Source organism: Myotis yumanensis, unplaced genomic scaffold, assembly GCF_028538775.1.
Source record: "Myotis yumanensis isolate MYYU_CA2020_CCGP unplaced genomic scaffold, mMyoYum1.0.hap1 SCAF_1, whole genome shotgun sequence".
NCBI classification, from domain to species: Eukaryota; Metazoa; Chordata; class Mammalia; order Chiroptera; family Vespertilionidae; genus Myotis; species Myotis yumanensis.
The window spans coordinates 52012887-52028195 of NW_027223752.1; the positions used below are offsets into that span (position 1 = coordinate 52012887).

General features: G+C 43.1%; 1 protein-coding gene across 6 annotated transcripts in view; it reads left to right on the forward strand.

The window, feature by feature from the left end:
* Positions 1–15309, forward strand: part of CSNK1G1 (casein kinase 1 gamma 1) — a 164318-nt gene that overhangs the window by 108052 nt on the left and 40957 nt on the right. For all 6 annotated transcript variants that reach the window (XR_011472207.1, XM_070421106.1, XM_070421148.1 and 3 more), the window contains exons 5-6: positions 10166–10317; positions 11664–11898. Coding sequence is in view for 5 of the 6 variants with exons in the window: in XM_070421106.1 (XP_070277207.1) it covers positions 10166–10317; positions 11664–11898 (387 nt within the window). In the remaining variant the exon portion in view is untranslated. The remainder of the gene's footprint in view (positions 1–10165; positions 10318–11663; positions 11899–15309) is intronic.

A 15309-nucleotide genomic window follows, 5' to 3' on the forward strand; every position in this document is an offset into this window, starting at 1 on the left:
ACCCCAACTCCCAGTACAAATTTGAGCTCATATTAGCAGCATATGTCTAGCGATATTCAAGTTCCCAAGAGGCCTGTGAACAAAATGATTGTAGAACATCTTTCATTACAGGACACACAAAGTAATCCTGATTTCTTAATTCTGGTTCTAGCTATTCTTTTTATTAAACCAGCATTTTGAACTGATTCATATCATAGAGGCATTTTTCAGAGTCAGAAAAATCAGAGGGATTCTGTCCTTAAAAGAGAAACATGTGTATTGTCTCATATCTTTCTAATAATGCACTGTTTTTATGGAATTATTTCCTGAGTTTTAAAGGCTTTGCTTTCATTTTCCCTTTTCAGTTTTTCCTATGGAATATCATCCTGTTTATCTGCCTATTCTTTCTATTTTCTCGTTAAGTAGATTTGTTTAATATTATTGGTGATAATTCCCCCATGTATTAGTAATTCCTTGATTCTCTCAAACACTAAAGAACATTCAATAGTTGTGCAGGAAGCCACTGCCATTGATGGGACCAAGGATAGTTTAATTTTGGAGAAAAACTATTCTGTTGTCTTTAAAAATTAAAAAACAACTATAAACAAAAGGAAGGAATTGCCAAGGTCATTATGCCCTTAAAGGTTTTCTCCAGCCCTAACTTTAGAAGACAGTTATCACCAAGATATGCTTATTTTTTCATAGAATTTTAATGTAGAAGTTATTTTTTTACATCCAGATATTAATATAGGTATGGGACTTTGAAATTGCTTCACAGCTAGGTAATTTAGTTTTTCAAAAAGATGAAAGGCTAATTATTAGGCAGTAATGTGATCAAATTACCAAAAGCTTCAAGGTGGTTCTATTTCAGTTCTCAGCCTGATGTGCATTTAAAAATATCTCTACTTAGAGTAGTTACTGTTCATAATGCATTATGGAATCTTTTTAGGTAACAGATTGGGTGATAAAGAAGCCATTATTCTTGATTTGGTCTGTTTCACCCAAATTTATGACAGACTGAAAATTAGCTGTAGTATTGTACACCTTCCTATTTTATTCAACCTAATATATGTGAGAGCCATATGTCCAGCAGGATTTATAAGAATATGTTATTGATGGAGGGAAAGGCTGTTTTATAGTACCCTGTGAAAATATACAAGATAACGTGGGATATATCCTTGAATTTTGGGTTTATAAGAGATTTAACCTGTACCTAAAGGAAGTACAATTAAATCTATTGTAAATCCTTCAAAATGGGAAAATTCAGAATTTACTTCTTTAATTTAGAAGGGAGAACTTATTAGTGGTTTATTTCCAGAACAGATGAGAGATTTTAAAACTAATTTGGTTTCTTCAAATGAATTGAAGAATTCAGTGCATATCACCTGTCTACCTCTGTTCACTTCATTTTCATTACTTCATAATTATTTGCAGGAAGTACCTTGTTTACCACATGTGTAGTGTATAGTTTGTGTTGCATTTAAGCCTTTGCCCTCACACCCAGTCTTATTAAAGGATTTCATAGCATAATGCTAATTAATTAAAAATTTCTTAAGCAATGAATTAGAGATGGCTCTGCAAAAGAAGAATAAAATGTAAAATACAAGATTTCTCATTTAAATGCAACCCAGGTGATAATAATTACTGTACCATAATCTCTGACCCAAGAGACAGACTTTCTTTTATTTTTTGTGGGTTTTTTGCTTGTTTCTTAAAATATGTTTTTATTGATTTTATAGAGGATGGGTGAGGGAGAAAGAGAAACATCAATGATGGGAGAGAATCATTGGTCGGCTGCCTCCTCCATGCCTCCTACTGGGGATCAAGCCCCAACCAGGCATGTGCCCTGACTGGGAATTGAACCAGGATCTCCTGGTCAATGCTCAACCACTGAGCCACACCAGCTGGGGGCAGACAAATTCTCTTAGTGGGCCTATATTGTGTTTCACCACCAGCACTGCCCACTTTATGGGGAGTCATGCAAGAAACTAGGCACAGAATGGAACTTGCGTGGGTGTTCTTCTGTACAAGTAGTTCTAATAAATTACAGCTACCGCTCCCAAAAAGACTTTTATACTCAGCAGCACATTTTCTGTAATCTAAGAAACTCCAAATAAATCTTTTAAATAGCTTCAAAATGATTCCCTTCAAAAGGTACTGAATGTAATTGTTCTGATGTGAAAGAACTTCTGAAAGAGACGTTCAATTAATGTTTTCTAAGTCCTCATAATATATTAGTCATAAAACAAAGCAATGCCCTTTATTTTTACCCTGTAGATACAGTGTTTTCCAGCTGAGCTTACACTTCAGAATCACCTTTGGTGCTATGCTTACATCCACTACTAGAATTCTATTTTAGTAGGTTTGAAATGAAGTAAAAGCATCTGTTTTTTAAAGTTTTAGAGATGTTTCTAATAGCCACACTTCAGTTGAGTAACACTACCAGCTTATATTTGAATTTATACCACACCTATTCTATATAACATGTAAGCAACTCTCATTCATACTGGTTCTATGGCTTTACAAAGAGGAACTTAGAAAGTAGCTATAGTCAGAATTTTGGACGTAAAAGGGAACCATTCTAAACCTTTCCTCTTTACAGAGTTGGTAGCAGAACCAAATACTAGGTCCAAGACTGACTTGAACTCTTTCTGCACTAGCTTCTTAAACCTAGTTCTTCTTTGAGAAAAGCTTCAAAGCCACTCAGTAATCTAGAAATTGTCGAAATTGTCTTGAGCATCCCAAAGCCTGCCCAGGGTATTGTGAAGTCTCAGAGTATTTAATAAAAGGAACAGTAATGCAGCCAGCAGGAAGTTCTCACAGTTTTGAAGTTACTAGGCAGGAGTCATGGGTGATATAATGTATAGTTAGAAATTATAGTCATCACTCAGAATGCTTTTGTGACTTCTTTGTAAACATGTAACTTTCTGACAAGAGATGCCTAGATTTCGTACTAACGATTATTAGGAACAAGGTGATCATTTGTCCTGTTTAAACTAATCCTTAAGTAGGAAGTCTAAGAAATTATGTCAGTATTATATTTTTAAGCAGGCCTGACTTTTAGCTTGTACTTCAGAAGGAGGATATTGTGCCCAGATACACAGTTTAACCAACTAAAGGAATAATATACTTATTAATTATGAGTAAATTTGGCTATAAAAAACCCCAATCAGTAGTAGCCCAGTCAAGGTATAGAGATTGATTTTTCTTTTGGATTAAAAAAGTCCAGAGGGCCCTGGCTGGTTTGCTCAGTGGTTAGAATGTCGGTCCTCGGACCAATGGGTTGCAGGTTCAATCCCTGGTCAATCCCTGGCCCCGGTGAGGGTGAGTATTGGAGGCAACAAGTTGATGTGTCTCGCTCACATCAATGTTCCTCCTTCTTTCCTGCTCTCCCTCTCCTTTTCCCCCCTCTCTCCATCTCTCCTTCGTTTCCACTCTCCAAAGATCAATGGAAAAAAATATCCTCAGGTGAGGATTTTTTTAAAAATTCCAGAGGGAAGGGAAATCCACCATTGGTATGGTTACTTCATAGCCATCAGGAGCTCGAGTTCTTTTATTTATTTTTTATTTTATTTTAGAGATAGGAAAGGAGAGAGAGAGACACACACACATTGATGTGAGAGAGAAACATTGACCAGTTGCCTCCCGTATATGCCCAGACCGGGGATAGAACCCACAACCTTTTGATATATGGAATGACACTCCAACCAACTGAGCCACCCAGCTAGGGCTGTTTCATCCACTCTTGGCACTAACTTATATCCTTTTTTTTTTTTTTTTATATTTAAATAATTTTTATTTCTTAAAGTATTACAGAGAGTATTACATATGTCTCCTTTTTTCCCCCCCTTGACATTCCCCCGGCCCCTACCCCCCGCCCCCCCCCCGCCCCGTGTCTTGTGTCCATTGGTTAATCTTATATGCATGCATATAAGTCCTTCAGTTGGTCTCTTAATCCCCCCCCCCCAACCCTCCCCAGGCTTCCCACTGTAGTTTAACATTCTGTTCAATGTTGCTCTGCTTCTGTATCTACCCCTGTTCATCAGTCCATACTGGTCCCCTTTATTTGTCCCAACCTCACTGGAGTAGTCTCAACCTCACCAGGGCCGTCTGAGCCTCACCAGGGCCGTTTCAACCTCACCGGGGCCGTCAACCTCACCGGGGTCGTCCCTACCTCACGGGGGCCGTTTCAACCTCACCGGGGTTGTCCCTACCACACCGGGGCCGTTTCGACCTGACCAGGGTCGTCCCTACCTCACGGGGGCCGTTTCAACCTCACTGGGGTCGTCCCTACCACACCGGGGCCGTTTCAACCTGACCGGGGTTGTCCCTACCACACCGGGGCCGTTTCGACCTGACCGGGGTCGTCCCTACCTCACGGGAGCCGTTTCAACCTCACCGGGGTCATCCCTACCTCACGGGGGCCGTTTCAACCTGACTGGGGTTGTCCCTACCACACCGGGGCCGTTTCAACCTGGCTGGGGTTGTCCCTACCACACCGGGGCCGTTTCGACCTGACCGGGGTCGTCCCTACCTCACAGGGGCCGTTTCAACCTCACCGGGGTCGTCCCTACCTCACGGGGGCCGTTTCAACCTCACCGGGGTTGTCCCTACCACACCGGGGCTGTTTCAACCTGACTGGGGTTGTCCCTACCACACCGGGGCCGTTTCGACCAGACTGGGGTCGTCCCTACCTCACGGGGGCTGTTTCAACCTCACCGGGGTCGTCCCTACCACACCGGGGCCGTTTCGACCTGACCGGGGTCGTCCCTACCTCACGGGGGCCGTTTCGACCTCACCGGGGTCGTCCCTACCTCACGGGGGCCGTTTCAACCTGATCGGGGTCGTCCCTACCACACCGGGGCCGTTTCGACCTGACCGGGGTCGTCCCTACCTCACAGGGGCCGTTTCAACCTCACCGGGGTTGTCCCTACCACACCGGGGCTGTTTCAACCTGACCGGGGTTGTCCCTACCACACCGGGGCCGTTTCGACCTGACCGGGGTCGTCCCTACCTCACGGGAGCCGTTTCAACCTCGCCGGGGTCGTCCCTACCTCACGGGGGCCGTTTCAACCTGACTGGGGTTGTCCCTACCACACCGGGGCCGTTTCAACCTGGCTGGGGTTGTCCCTACCACACCGGGGCCGTTTCGACCTGACCAGGGTCGTCCCTACCTCACAGGGGCCGTTTCGACCTCACCGGGGTCGTCCCTACCTCACGGGGGCCGTTTCAACCTCACCGGGGCCGTTTCAATCTCACCGGGGTCGTCCCTACCTCTCAGGGGCCGTTTCAACCTGACCGGGGTTGTCCCTACCACACCGGGGCCGTTTCGACCTGACTGGGGTCGTCCCTACCTCACGGGGGCCGTTTCAACCTCACCGGGGTCGTCCCTACCTCATGGGGGCCGTTTCAACCTGACCGGGGTTGTCCCTACCACACCGGGGCCGTTTCGACCTGACCCGGGTCGTCCCTACCTCACGGGGGCCGTTTCAACCTCACCGGGGCCGTTTCAATCTCACCGGGGTCGTCCCTACCTCTCGGGGGCCGTTTCAACCTGACCGGGGTTGTCCCTACCACACCGGGGCCGTTTCAACCTGACCGGGGTTGTCCCTACCACACCGGGGCCGTTTCGACCTGACCGGGGTCGTCCCTACCTCACGGGAGCCGTTTCAACCTCACCGGGGTCGTCCCTACCTCACGGGGGCCGTTTCAACCTGACTGGGGTTGTCCCTACCACACCGGGGCCGTTTCAACCTGGCTGGGGTTGTCCCTACCACACCGGGGCCGTTTCGACCTGACCAGGGTCGTCCCTACCTCACAGGGGCCGTTTCAACCTCACCGGGGTCGTCCCTACCTCACGGGGGCCGTTTCAACCTCACCGGGGCCGTTTCAATCTCACCGGGGTCGTCCCTACCTCTCGGGGGCCGTTTCAACCTGACCGGGGTTGTCCCTACCACACCGGGGCCGTTTCGACCTGACCGGGGTTGTCCCTACCACACCGGGATTGTTTCAACCTCACCGGGGCCATCCCGACCTCACCGGGGCCATCCCAGCCTTACCGGGGAAACAGGAAGTTTTGCCCTCTGTCCCCTGCCGGCGGCTCCCCACCAGACAAAATCTCCAGTTGTTCCTGGTGGTTGAACATCCAGCACTCCTGCCCTCCACCAAGTGCACAGACTGCCTGTCTGCTGTCCCCCAGCGTCCCACAAGAGACTGGGACCAGTGGGCATGTTTGTGCGCTTGCTGGTACAGCAGTTCCACAGTGCCGGCCGAGTCAGGCCCAGCCCTGGCCGGCCCCGGACCCGACTCTGCCCCCCGATTGCGTCCCTCCCAGATGCAAGGAGCTGAAATCTGCAGCCTGCTGGGATGGGCTCTGTACTTGGTGCCTCTGCACATCCTACTCAGTCTCAATGCGCTTCTTTCTATGCGAGGAGTTGAAATCTGCAGTTTGTTGGGTTGGGCTCTGTACTTGGTGTCACATCCTACTCAGTCTCAATGTTCTTTCTCTCCTTCCAGTTGTAGAGCTTCCACTGGGCCAACTTTCCCATGGTTCTGTATGATAGGTGTTTGTCTGATATTTGGTAGTTTCGATGTTGTTGTGTGAGGTAGCACGCACAGGTCTCTTCCTTATGCCGCCATCCTGGTTCTCCTGGGTCTGCTTCTTGAGTGTGTTTCCCATGGCTGCGAGCAGTTGAAGTCTGCAATTTGTTGGGATAGGCTGCAAAAGCGCAGGTGGGTCTTTTTGTGCACCTGGCACAGCTTGGATGGGGATGTAAATTGATTAGGGCTGAGACTCAGGGAGTCGCCATGGCAGAGCAAATAGCACTGGCTGAGTGTCCGCGGCCCCTTGAATCTCTGCCAGGGCTTTGTGTCCCCCAGTGCCGGCGAGCAGCTGTGCAACAGAGTCTCCCTCGCTTTCTGATGGCTGCAAGGCCCTGCTGCCTCTCCCCGTAGGGTCTGGTGCCTCATGATCCCGCCTGAACCAGCTCAGTGGATTTGAAAGTTTGCAGAAGCAAAGGCGTTTCTACTTGTGAGTCTGGCACAGCCCAGACGGGAATGTAAATTGCGTAGGGCGGGGTCACAGGGAGTCGCCGGGGCGGAGACTCAGCGGCCCCTTGCCTATCCAGGACTCCAGGACTTTGTGTCCCCCAGTGCCGGCGAGCAGCCGAGCGCCAGAGCCTCCCTCGCTTTCGGACCGCTGGAAGGCCGTGCCGTCTCTCGCCTTGGGGCCTGGGGCCTCAGAGACCCGCCGGAACCAGCTCAGTGGATTTGAGAGTTTGTAAAAGCACAGTCATTCCCTCTTGTGCCTCTGGCACAGCCCTGAGGGTAGGGCGGGGTCACAGGGAGTCGCCAGCGTGGAGGAAATAGCGATGGCGGCCTCTCCGCGCCCCTCGCCTCCCCGGGACACCAGGACTTCTTGTCCCTCAGTGCCGGCGAGCAGCCGCGTGTCAGAGCTTCCCTCGCTCTCCGACCACTGCAAGGCCGTGGCCGCCTCTCCCTGTGGGATCTGGGGCCTCAGAGACCCGCCCCGAGCAAGCCCAGAGGATTCGAGGGTTCGTAAAAAACCGAGAATCCATTTGCAGCCCGCGTGGCGTGTGACTGCGTACCTCTGGTTTTGGTGCCTCCGTAGCTCCCACTCAGTCTCACTGCGCTTCTTTCTTTTCCTCCAGTTGTAATCTCCCACTGGGCCAACTTCCCCATGGTTCTGAGTGGCGGTTGTTTACTTCATAGTTGATAGTTTCAATGATGCTGTGAGAGAGCAGCACACACAGGTCCGCTCCCTACGCCGCCATCTTGGTTCTCCCTAACTTATATCCTTAAAGTGTCTGATAGTTCTAGATGGCTTCTGGAGCTTCAGCCATCATCGAAGGGGCATAGCTCCAACTTGAGTCATCTTCCTTGAAAGAGCTTTTCTAGAACCACCTCATTCAACAATTTCTGCTTCCATCTCACCTGTCATTCCTATTATCAAGGGAGGCTGGAAAGATATGTATAACTGGGAAGGTTGCTATTCACTATAATTAGGAATTCTGTTATTAAGAAAGAAGAGAGTAGATATTGGGCAGGTGACTAACAGATCTGCTGCAGCATGTTTTTCAAGAATATAATACTTTAAATATTAGGAAAACCAAATTTTAGTGACATCAAAAACTATTATTCAGAATATAAATTTAAAAGATCTCCTGCCCTGGCTGGTGTGGTTCATTTGGTTGAGCATCATCCATGCACCCAAAGGTTGCTGGTTTGATTCCCAGTCAGGCACATACTCAGGTTGTGGGCTTGATCCCTGGTCAGGGTGCATAGGGGAGGCAGTGATTTGATGTTTCTCTCTCCCTCTCTCTTCCTTTCACTCTAAAACCAATAAAAATATATTTTAAAATAAAGAACCCCAAACTACCATCTACCATGTATTTGGTTAATAAAAGCAATACGTCTCCATGATAGAGTTCTGTTTTGGCTTTCTCGGCAGGACTCATTGGGAACAGCTGTTAGGTTTTATATATTTTAAATAAACGAAAGAATGAGTTCTTCAAAACAACAGGGGAAAAAGACTTTTCAAATTAAATTCTGTTTCCTTTTGGAGATAGGAAGAATCAAAACAAGCACAAAGACAATTCAATGGACATTTATGGAACTAGCAGGAGCAGAATATACTATATTAGATGATTTGAGGTAGGAATGAATTTATGAAAACACTCATTGTTTAGTATTTAGATGGAACAAGGTAGACTGATGCAGTACATTAAATAGTTTAACATATATATTATAGCTAACTCCAGATATATAAGACCTATCCTGGAGAGAATAATGGGCATAGTAGGTTAAAGCTTTAAGTAGTAGATATTGTATTAGTTCATTTGGGCTGTTATATCAAAATACCACACATACTGGATGGCTTATAAACACAGAAATTTATTTCTCACAGTTCCAGAAGTTGGAAGTCCAAGATCAGGGTGCCAACATGGTTAGTTAGGTTCTGGTGAAGGCCCTCTTCTGTGTTGCAGACTGAATGGGTAAAGGATCTCTAAGGGGGTCTCTTTCATAAAGGTATTTGTAGGCAAAAACAAGCAGTAATCTGCATCATTTGCAACTGTAGGCTATGGTATACATAAATGTGTAAGATGGAAGTGTCTGTGCTCTGTGAGACCAGATTTTTAAAATGTTCTGGGCCTCATTCATAATCACTGTTCACATGGTGCTATCTAACACATATTCACTATATACCTCACATTTACAATACACTTTCTTATCAAGTTGCCACTTAGGTAAGAAAGTCTAGATTTTGGCTTCGTATAGCTATGGATTTTAAATCTGGGGGAAATCTAGCCTTGTATTTTCCCCCCTTTTCCTTTTATAGTTACTTATCAGTAACCAAACCTTGTCTGTTGACTTTGCTCCAGCTAATAGAAAACAGGAAACTACGGAGCCTCCCTGTGAGAAGAGGGCCAGGCTGTACCCTCTGTGACCTCACCCCTTCAGTTTGATTTGATTTGTCCTTGAGGAAACAATTGCAAACAGCTTCACATGTGGCTTTGGCAGTACGCATAGGAAATGCAAATTAAACCAACTAATGCAGCAGGGTCTGTTAGTCTGGCCTTTGAGCAAGCCATTTTTTAACCTATTATGATAGAACACTTTTGGGCATCCTTGGGGAAGAATAGTTTACACTCTGATCAAGTAATGGATCAGGAACCCTTCTCGGTCTTATATAGTAGTAGATATGCCGTTTGCACTCTGGTATTAAATAACTGCTTATTTGAACTTAATTGTGCAATGACTTAGCCGTTCCCACCCTTTATTACAGTGATTCTCAACGTTCTGACCCTTTAAATACAGTTCCTCATGTTGTGACCCAACCATAAAATTATTTTCGTTGCTACTTCGTAACTGTAATGTTGCTACTGTTAGGAATCGTAATGTAAATATCTGATATGCAGGATGGTCTTAGGCGACCCCTGTGAAAGGGTCGTTCGACTGCCAAAGGGGTCGGGACCCACAGGTTGAGAACCACTGCTTTATTAGGTCCCTTTGATGCTGTTGTGCTCAGTTTAGTTCTCCAGTAGGGATTATGAAAGAAAATGGAAATCTCACAAATTGTACTTTCTTTATAACTCAGTGCTGATACAGCTGTCATATTTTGGTTTTTGTATTCTCCATTCTGCACTCACTTCCCCTCTGCTTTCAGGTGAAGGTCTCCCACAGGTATATTACTTTGGACCGTGTGGGAAATACAATGCCATGGTGCTGGAGCTCCTCGGCCCTAGCTTGGAGGACTTGTTTGACCTCTGTGACCGAGCTTTTACTTTGAAGACTGTGTTAATGATAGCCATCCAGTTGGTAAGTTGACATTGCTATTCTGCAAACGGATAGTCAGCCCTCACCCCCCAACACATCCTTTTGTCGCTTTTGGTGATTGACCAGATGTAGTGGCATCTAGTGAATGTGCACTCACAGGCTTGATAGTGCATTCCCGGGCAAAAAGGACTAACCCAGAAAAGTCAGGCTGCGTCTGCTCTTTGATCTGTTTTAAGAATTTGCACTTTGGAACAGTGCCCTGTCCTTATCTGAAGTGGAAGCATATAATTTAGGTTAGAAAGAAAGAGGGTGAGTAGGTGAAGTTGTACAAATGCAAATAATTTCTCAGATGTTTTATTTATAGGTTTAAACACGACTGTAAGGTTTTGTCATGTCTTCCCTCTCCCTTTACTGTTGCATCCAAGAAGAGCTTGGAGATGTAATCCACTGCTCTAACTATTAAGATTCCAAAATTGTGTGACCAAGAACCTGCCTTAGTTCTCTGGCCTTCACTTCTCACAGAATGACATAGCTAAGGAGGCAGCTCTCTCAGCTCCTACCAAATTACATACCATTACCAGTTTGAGCAGTAAAGATAGTTCCTTTGAGAAGTTTGTCAGCCCCTCAGAGGAGGATGCAAATGCATCTTTATTGGACTAAGGTGGTAATGGTCTCCTCCACTTTACAGCAAAAACTTGGAAATGTTGGAAAATTGACTTTATATTTTGAACCCAAAATTCAAAAGTCCATGCTTCCCTTTCTGTATTAAGTAAGTAGAAAAGCTTTGTAGCTAGAAATGAACTTAATGAAATTTAAAATACTTTTATGATTATTATTTTAGGATAATTTTACTTTCATATATAAAAAGTACCTTTACCTTTGCTACTAATTAGCTCTGTGATATCAGTCCAGTATTAACTTCTCTGGGCCTCACTTGCCTTATTTCCACAACTGAGAGAGCTGAACTGGGGAGTCCTATTCAGCTGAGAGGAAGGTGTGGGCAGGATGTGAATGTGGCACTGTCTTCAAAGGCTGCCAGCGTAGTTTGATGCACTGTCTCTGCATAGATACTTCTTGCCTCTCAAATGCTTACTTTCTGAAATAGCATAAAAATACTTAATTCCATTTACCATTTGCAAATTGTAACATTATGAGGCTTAGCTGACCTGTACTACCCCACTATTTAATCTGGAGATTTGTTATGTGAATATTAGTATCAGAAAATATTTTCTGGTGGATAAGAGTAAAGTGACTCTGGGTGGTGAAGAAGAAATTAGTTTTATTTTCATTTCAGTAAGTAAAACCTTGGGCTGATAAAGCAAATGTTTCCATGTATTTTTTCAGTAGACTTGTTTAGAGTATTTACATCATTGTTTTTTCTCTTTCAGCTTTCTCGAATGGAATATGTGCACTCAAAGAATCTCATTTATCGAGATGTCAAGCCAGAGAACTTCCTGATTGGCCGGCAAGGCAATAAGAAAGAGCATGTTATACACATTATAGACTTTGGACTGGCTAAGGAATACATAGACCCTGAAACCAAAAAACATATACCTTACAGGGAACACAAAAGTTTAACTGGAACTGCAAGATATATGTCTATCAACACGCATCTTGGCAAAGGTGTGTTTATTTCCTGCTCCATGAACAGGGCGGCTTTTTAAAACAACTTTTTATTCTAATAATACTTTGTCCCCATTGTGCATTACAACTTGTGATTCTTATTGCTTCACATGGTAAGTGGATTTTTATACTTGAGAACTTAAGATGGTAAGTTAATGACTTTCCTGAGTATCCTGTTGGACAACTTAAGGATTTTAATTCTTTATACAGTTGGCCCTTGAAAAACATGGGTTTGACTTCACAGATCCACTTATATGGTTTTTTTTCTATGAACACTGTAAATGTATTTTCTTGATAATTTTCTTAATTTCTTTGCTATAGCTTACTTCATTGTAAGAATATAACATATAATACATATAAATATGTGTTAATTATGTTACTGGTAAAACTTCTAGTCAACAGTAAGTTATTAGTAGTTAGGTTTTTGGGGAGTCAAAAGTTATATATAGATTTTTTTAAAATTCTTTATTAGTTAAGGTATTACAAATGTGTCCTCATCCCCCCCCCATTAAACTCCCATCCCCCCCCTCCCCCCATATATAGATTTTTGACTGCAAGCAACCGGCATCCTTAACCCCGTGTCCCAGGGTCAACCTTGCTGTGTTTCCAAATGTTTAATTTTTTAGCAGTGTGGGTAATAGACTTACTGTATTAAGGTGGTAGTATTGGAATAAGTTTAGTGATGAGTTTGGTATGGATGACCTTGTATATGACATCTGCTTTGGGGAGGAGTACTTCACTAAAACATGAATTAGTCTTCTGTTCACTGTGCATAATTCCATGAATAATTCTTTAAGGAAGAGGTTATGTCTTATTCAGTGAAAATATATTTGCTTTTCCATGAATCTTACATTTTATACATGATAGTTTGCACAAATATTTCATAAAGCTCTAATCAAGGCAAAAGGCCTTATTTGTGAGAGGAAATGGTCCAGAGGAGAATTTTTGTGAGAGAAGCCTAAAGAACAGTGGAAGCCTTCTCAGCAGGTCCAAAAAAGCTTTCCTTTTTATATGTTTTATATATTGTTCTTTCATGGAAGATTCTGTTTGGAGACAAGTTCCACAGTGATTGAAAAAAAAAATGTTTGGAAATCACCACCCTAGAGAGTAGACATATAAATGGAATATTATCAAGTTTCATAATCATAGACATAGCTAATTATATCAGGTGTTTAAATATTAATGAACTGTGGTACACTAATAAGTATTTTTTTCACTAATATGTATTTTAAAGACTAAGATAAATAGCTACAAAGTTGCCTTATAAACTGTACAGGTATTCAGATAATGAATTAGTATTAGCGAAGATTAAAATGACATTACAAAGTAGTGTGATACAACTTTAGTTGAAATCATGAATGCTGTCAGAATTTTTTCAGTAACCACATGGAAATCCTCATTTAACTAAATGTAATACTTTAAAATTAGACTAGAATCTCTGCTACTTATTATCAGTGTCACTTTGGATAATTTTCTTAATCTCCCTGAAACTTATCTGTAAAATAAGACTAATATTTCACAAGGATGCTTTGAAGATTGAATGGGTAATATATGTAACACAGGTCTCTTGCATAGTGCTCAATATTTCCTTCTTCCTTTTTACAAGGAGACAGACTGTGTTATAAATAGTAAAGTCATAATTGCTTGGCTTTACTGAGACTGGAAATTATTGTTCCAGTGTGTGCTTCCTGGGCTCAGCAATTTGTCTTCTGCCTTTATTATTCTTGTCAGGAAAGGCAAGTACAGACAAGGGGAGGAGTGGGTATGTGTTATATTTGTATAAGGTTAAGAAAAATGGATACAAATCTTGGCTTTTTCATTTAAAACTATGTGATTTTGGTCCAGTAACCTTCCTCCCTCAACCTCAGTTATCTTAATCTATGAAATGGGTATGATAAACTTTATATTATAGGTTTGTGTGAGAAAATGCATATAAAGTGTTTAACGTAGTGTCTGATAGTAGCAAAGACTCTGTAATGGTAATTACCACTTATTTATTCAACAAAATGTTTTAAGCATCCACTTTTGTCAGACTAGGTTTCTTCATTCTTGGTGTAGCCATTTCTATTGGAACTTAGAGTTTATCTCCAAACTTTGACTTCCTAGTTCCACAGTTTTTCAGGTCCAATTCAACCTGTCACCATATTTTATCCTTACAGTACCTCAGAGAATACATATAGAAGGTTGTCAAATGCCCTTTAAACTCTGACCAGGGTCTCAAGGAACTCTGTCCTATTAGTATTAGCAAAGAGTAAAAATGACTTTACAAAGTAGTGTGATATAACTTGAGTTGAAATCATGAATGATAAAGCCCTAAACTTGATTCTGATAAATAAACACATAAATTTTTAAATGTGTAGCATCCTTTATGTTGTAATGAAGAAAAAGGGAAGTGTATTTTCAAATGACTTGGAGAGAATTGCCAATAATTTTGTGAGGAAAGATGCTTCCTAAACCTGATCTTGCCACATGAGGTTAGCCACGTTCCCCACTGATTAAGCCCTGGTTAAGGTAGCCCATTTAAGTAGTCTTTAGTCATTGAAGTTAGGGTGAGAACACTGGGCAATCCAGCCCCTTTCCTACAACAAAATGTATTTGACCTAAAATCAGGGATGTGGTGCATGTAAACTAAGCACATCTTTCTGATTGGTTGAAAGCAAGCCTTTATGGTGTGGAAAAATTTTATGTCCTACTGTTCTCACTGGCATTGAAATCTTTCTTCTTTAAAATGAAAATATCTTGCATGAATAAATAAGGGCGTGTGAGAATACTGACTTGAATTAGAATGTTCAAAGAAATATGGAAATAAAGCATGGCTCTGGTTTTCTTTTTTTTTTTCTTGATAGGTCCTAATGGCTTAAATTATCATAGGTTATTTTAGAGCTGGAAAATGACTTTTCAGATTACCTCCGTGGTCAGCAAACTGCGGCTCGCGAGCCACATGCGGCTCTTTGGCCCCTTGAGTGTGGCTCTTCCACAAAATACCACGTGCAGGCAAGCACGTACTGTGCGATTGAAACTTTGTGGCCCATGCGCAGAAGTCGGTATTTTGTGGAAGAGCCACACTCAGGGGCCAAAGAGCTGCATGTGGCTCTCGAGCCGCAGTTTGCCGAGCCGCAGTTTGCCGACCACTGACTAAGTCAACCACTTTATTTTCAAATGAGGAAATTTAGGCCCAAAGTAGATGACTTGATCATGCTGAATTTCACATGGATTAAATAAATGGAAAGGATGGGTCAAGAGCTAGATGACTTGACTCAGAACTATTGTTTTTCCTATTATCGCATATTCCACAGCTATTTTTCATGGTTCTCAGTTTTTGAAAATTACTTATTCCAGTGGGCTTAATGTTTATTTATTTTTTTATCTCATTTTTATAGTGAATGGTCTTTGCTGTGAAAAGAAAGTCTT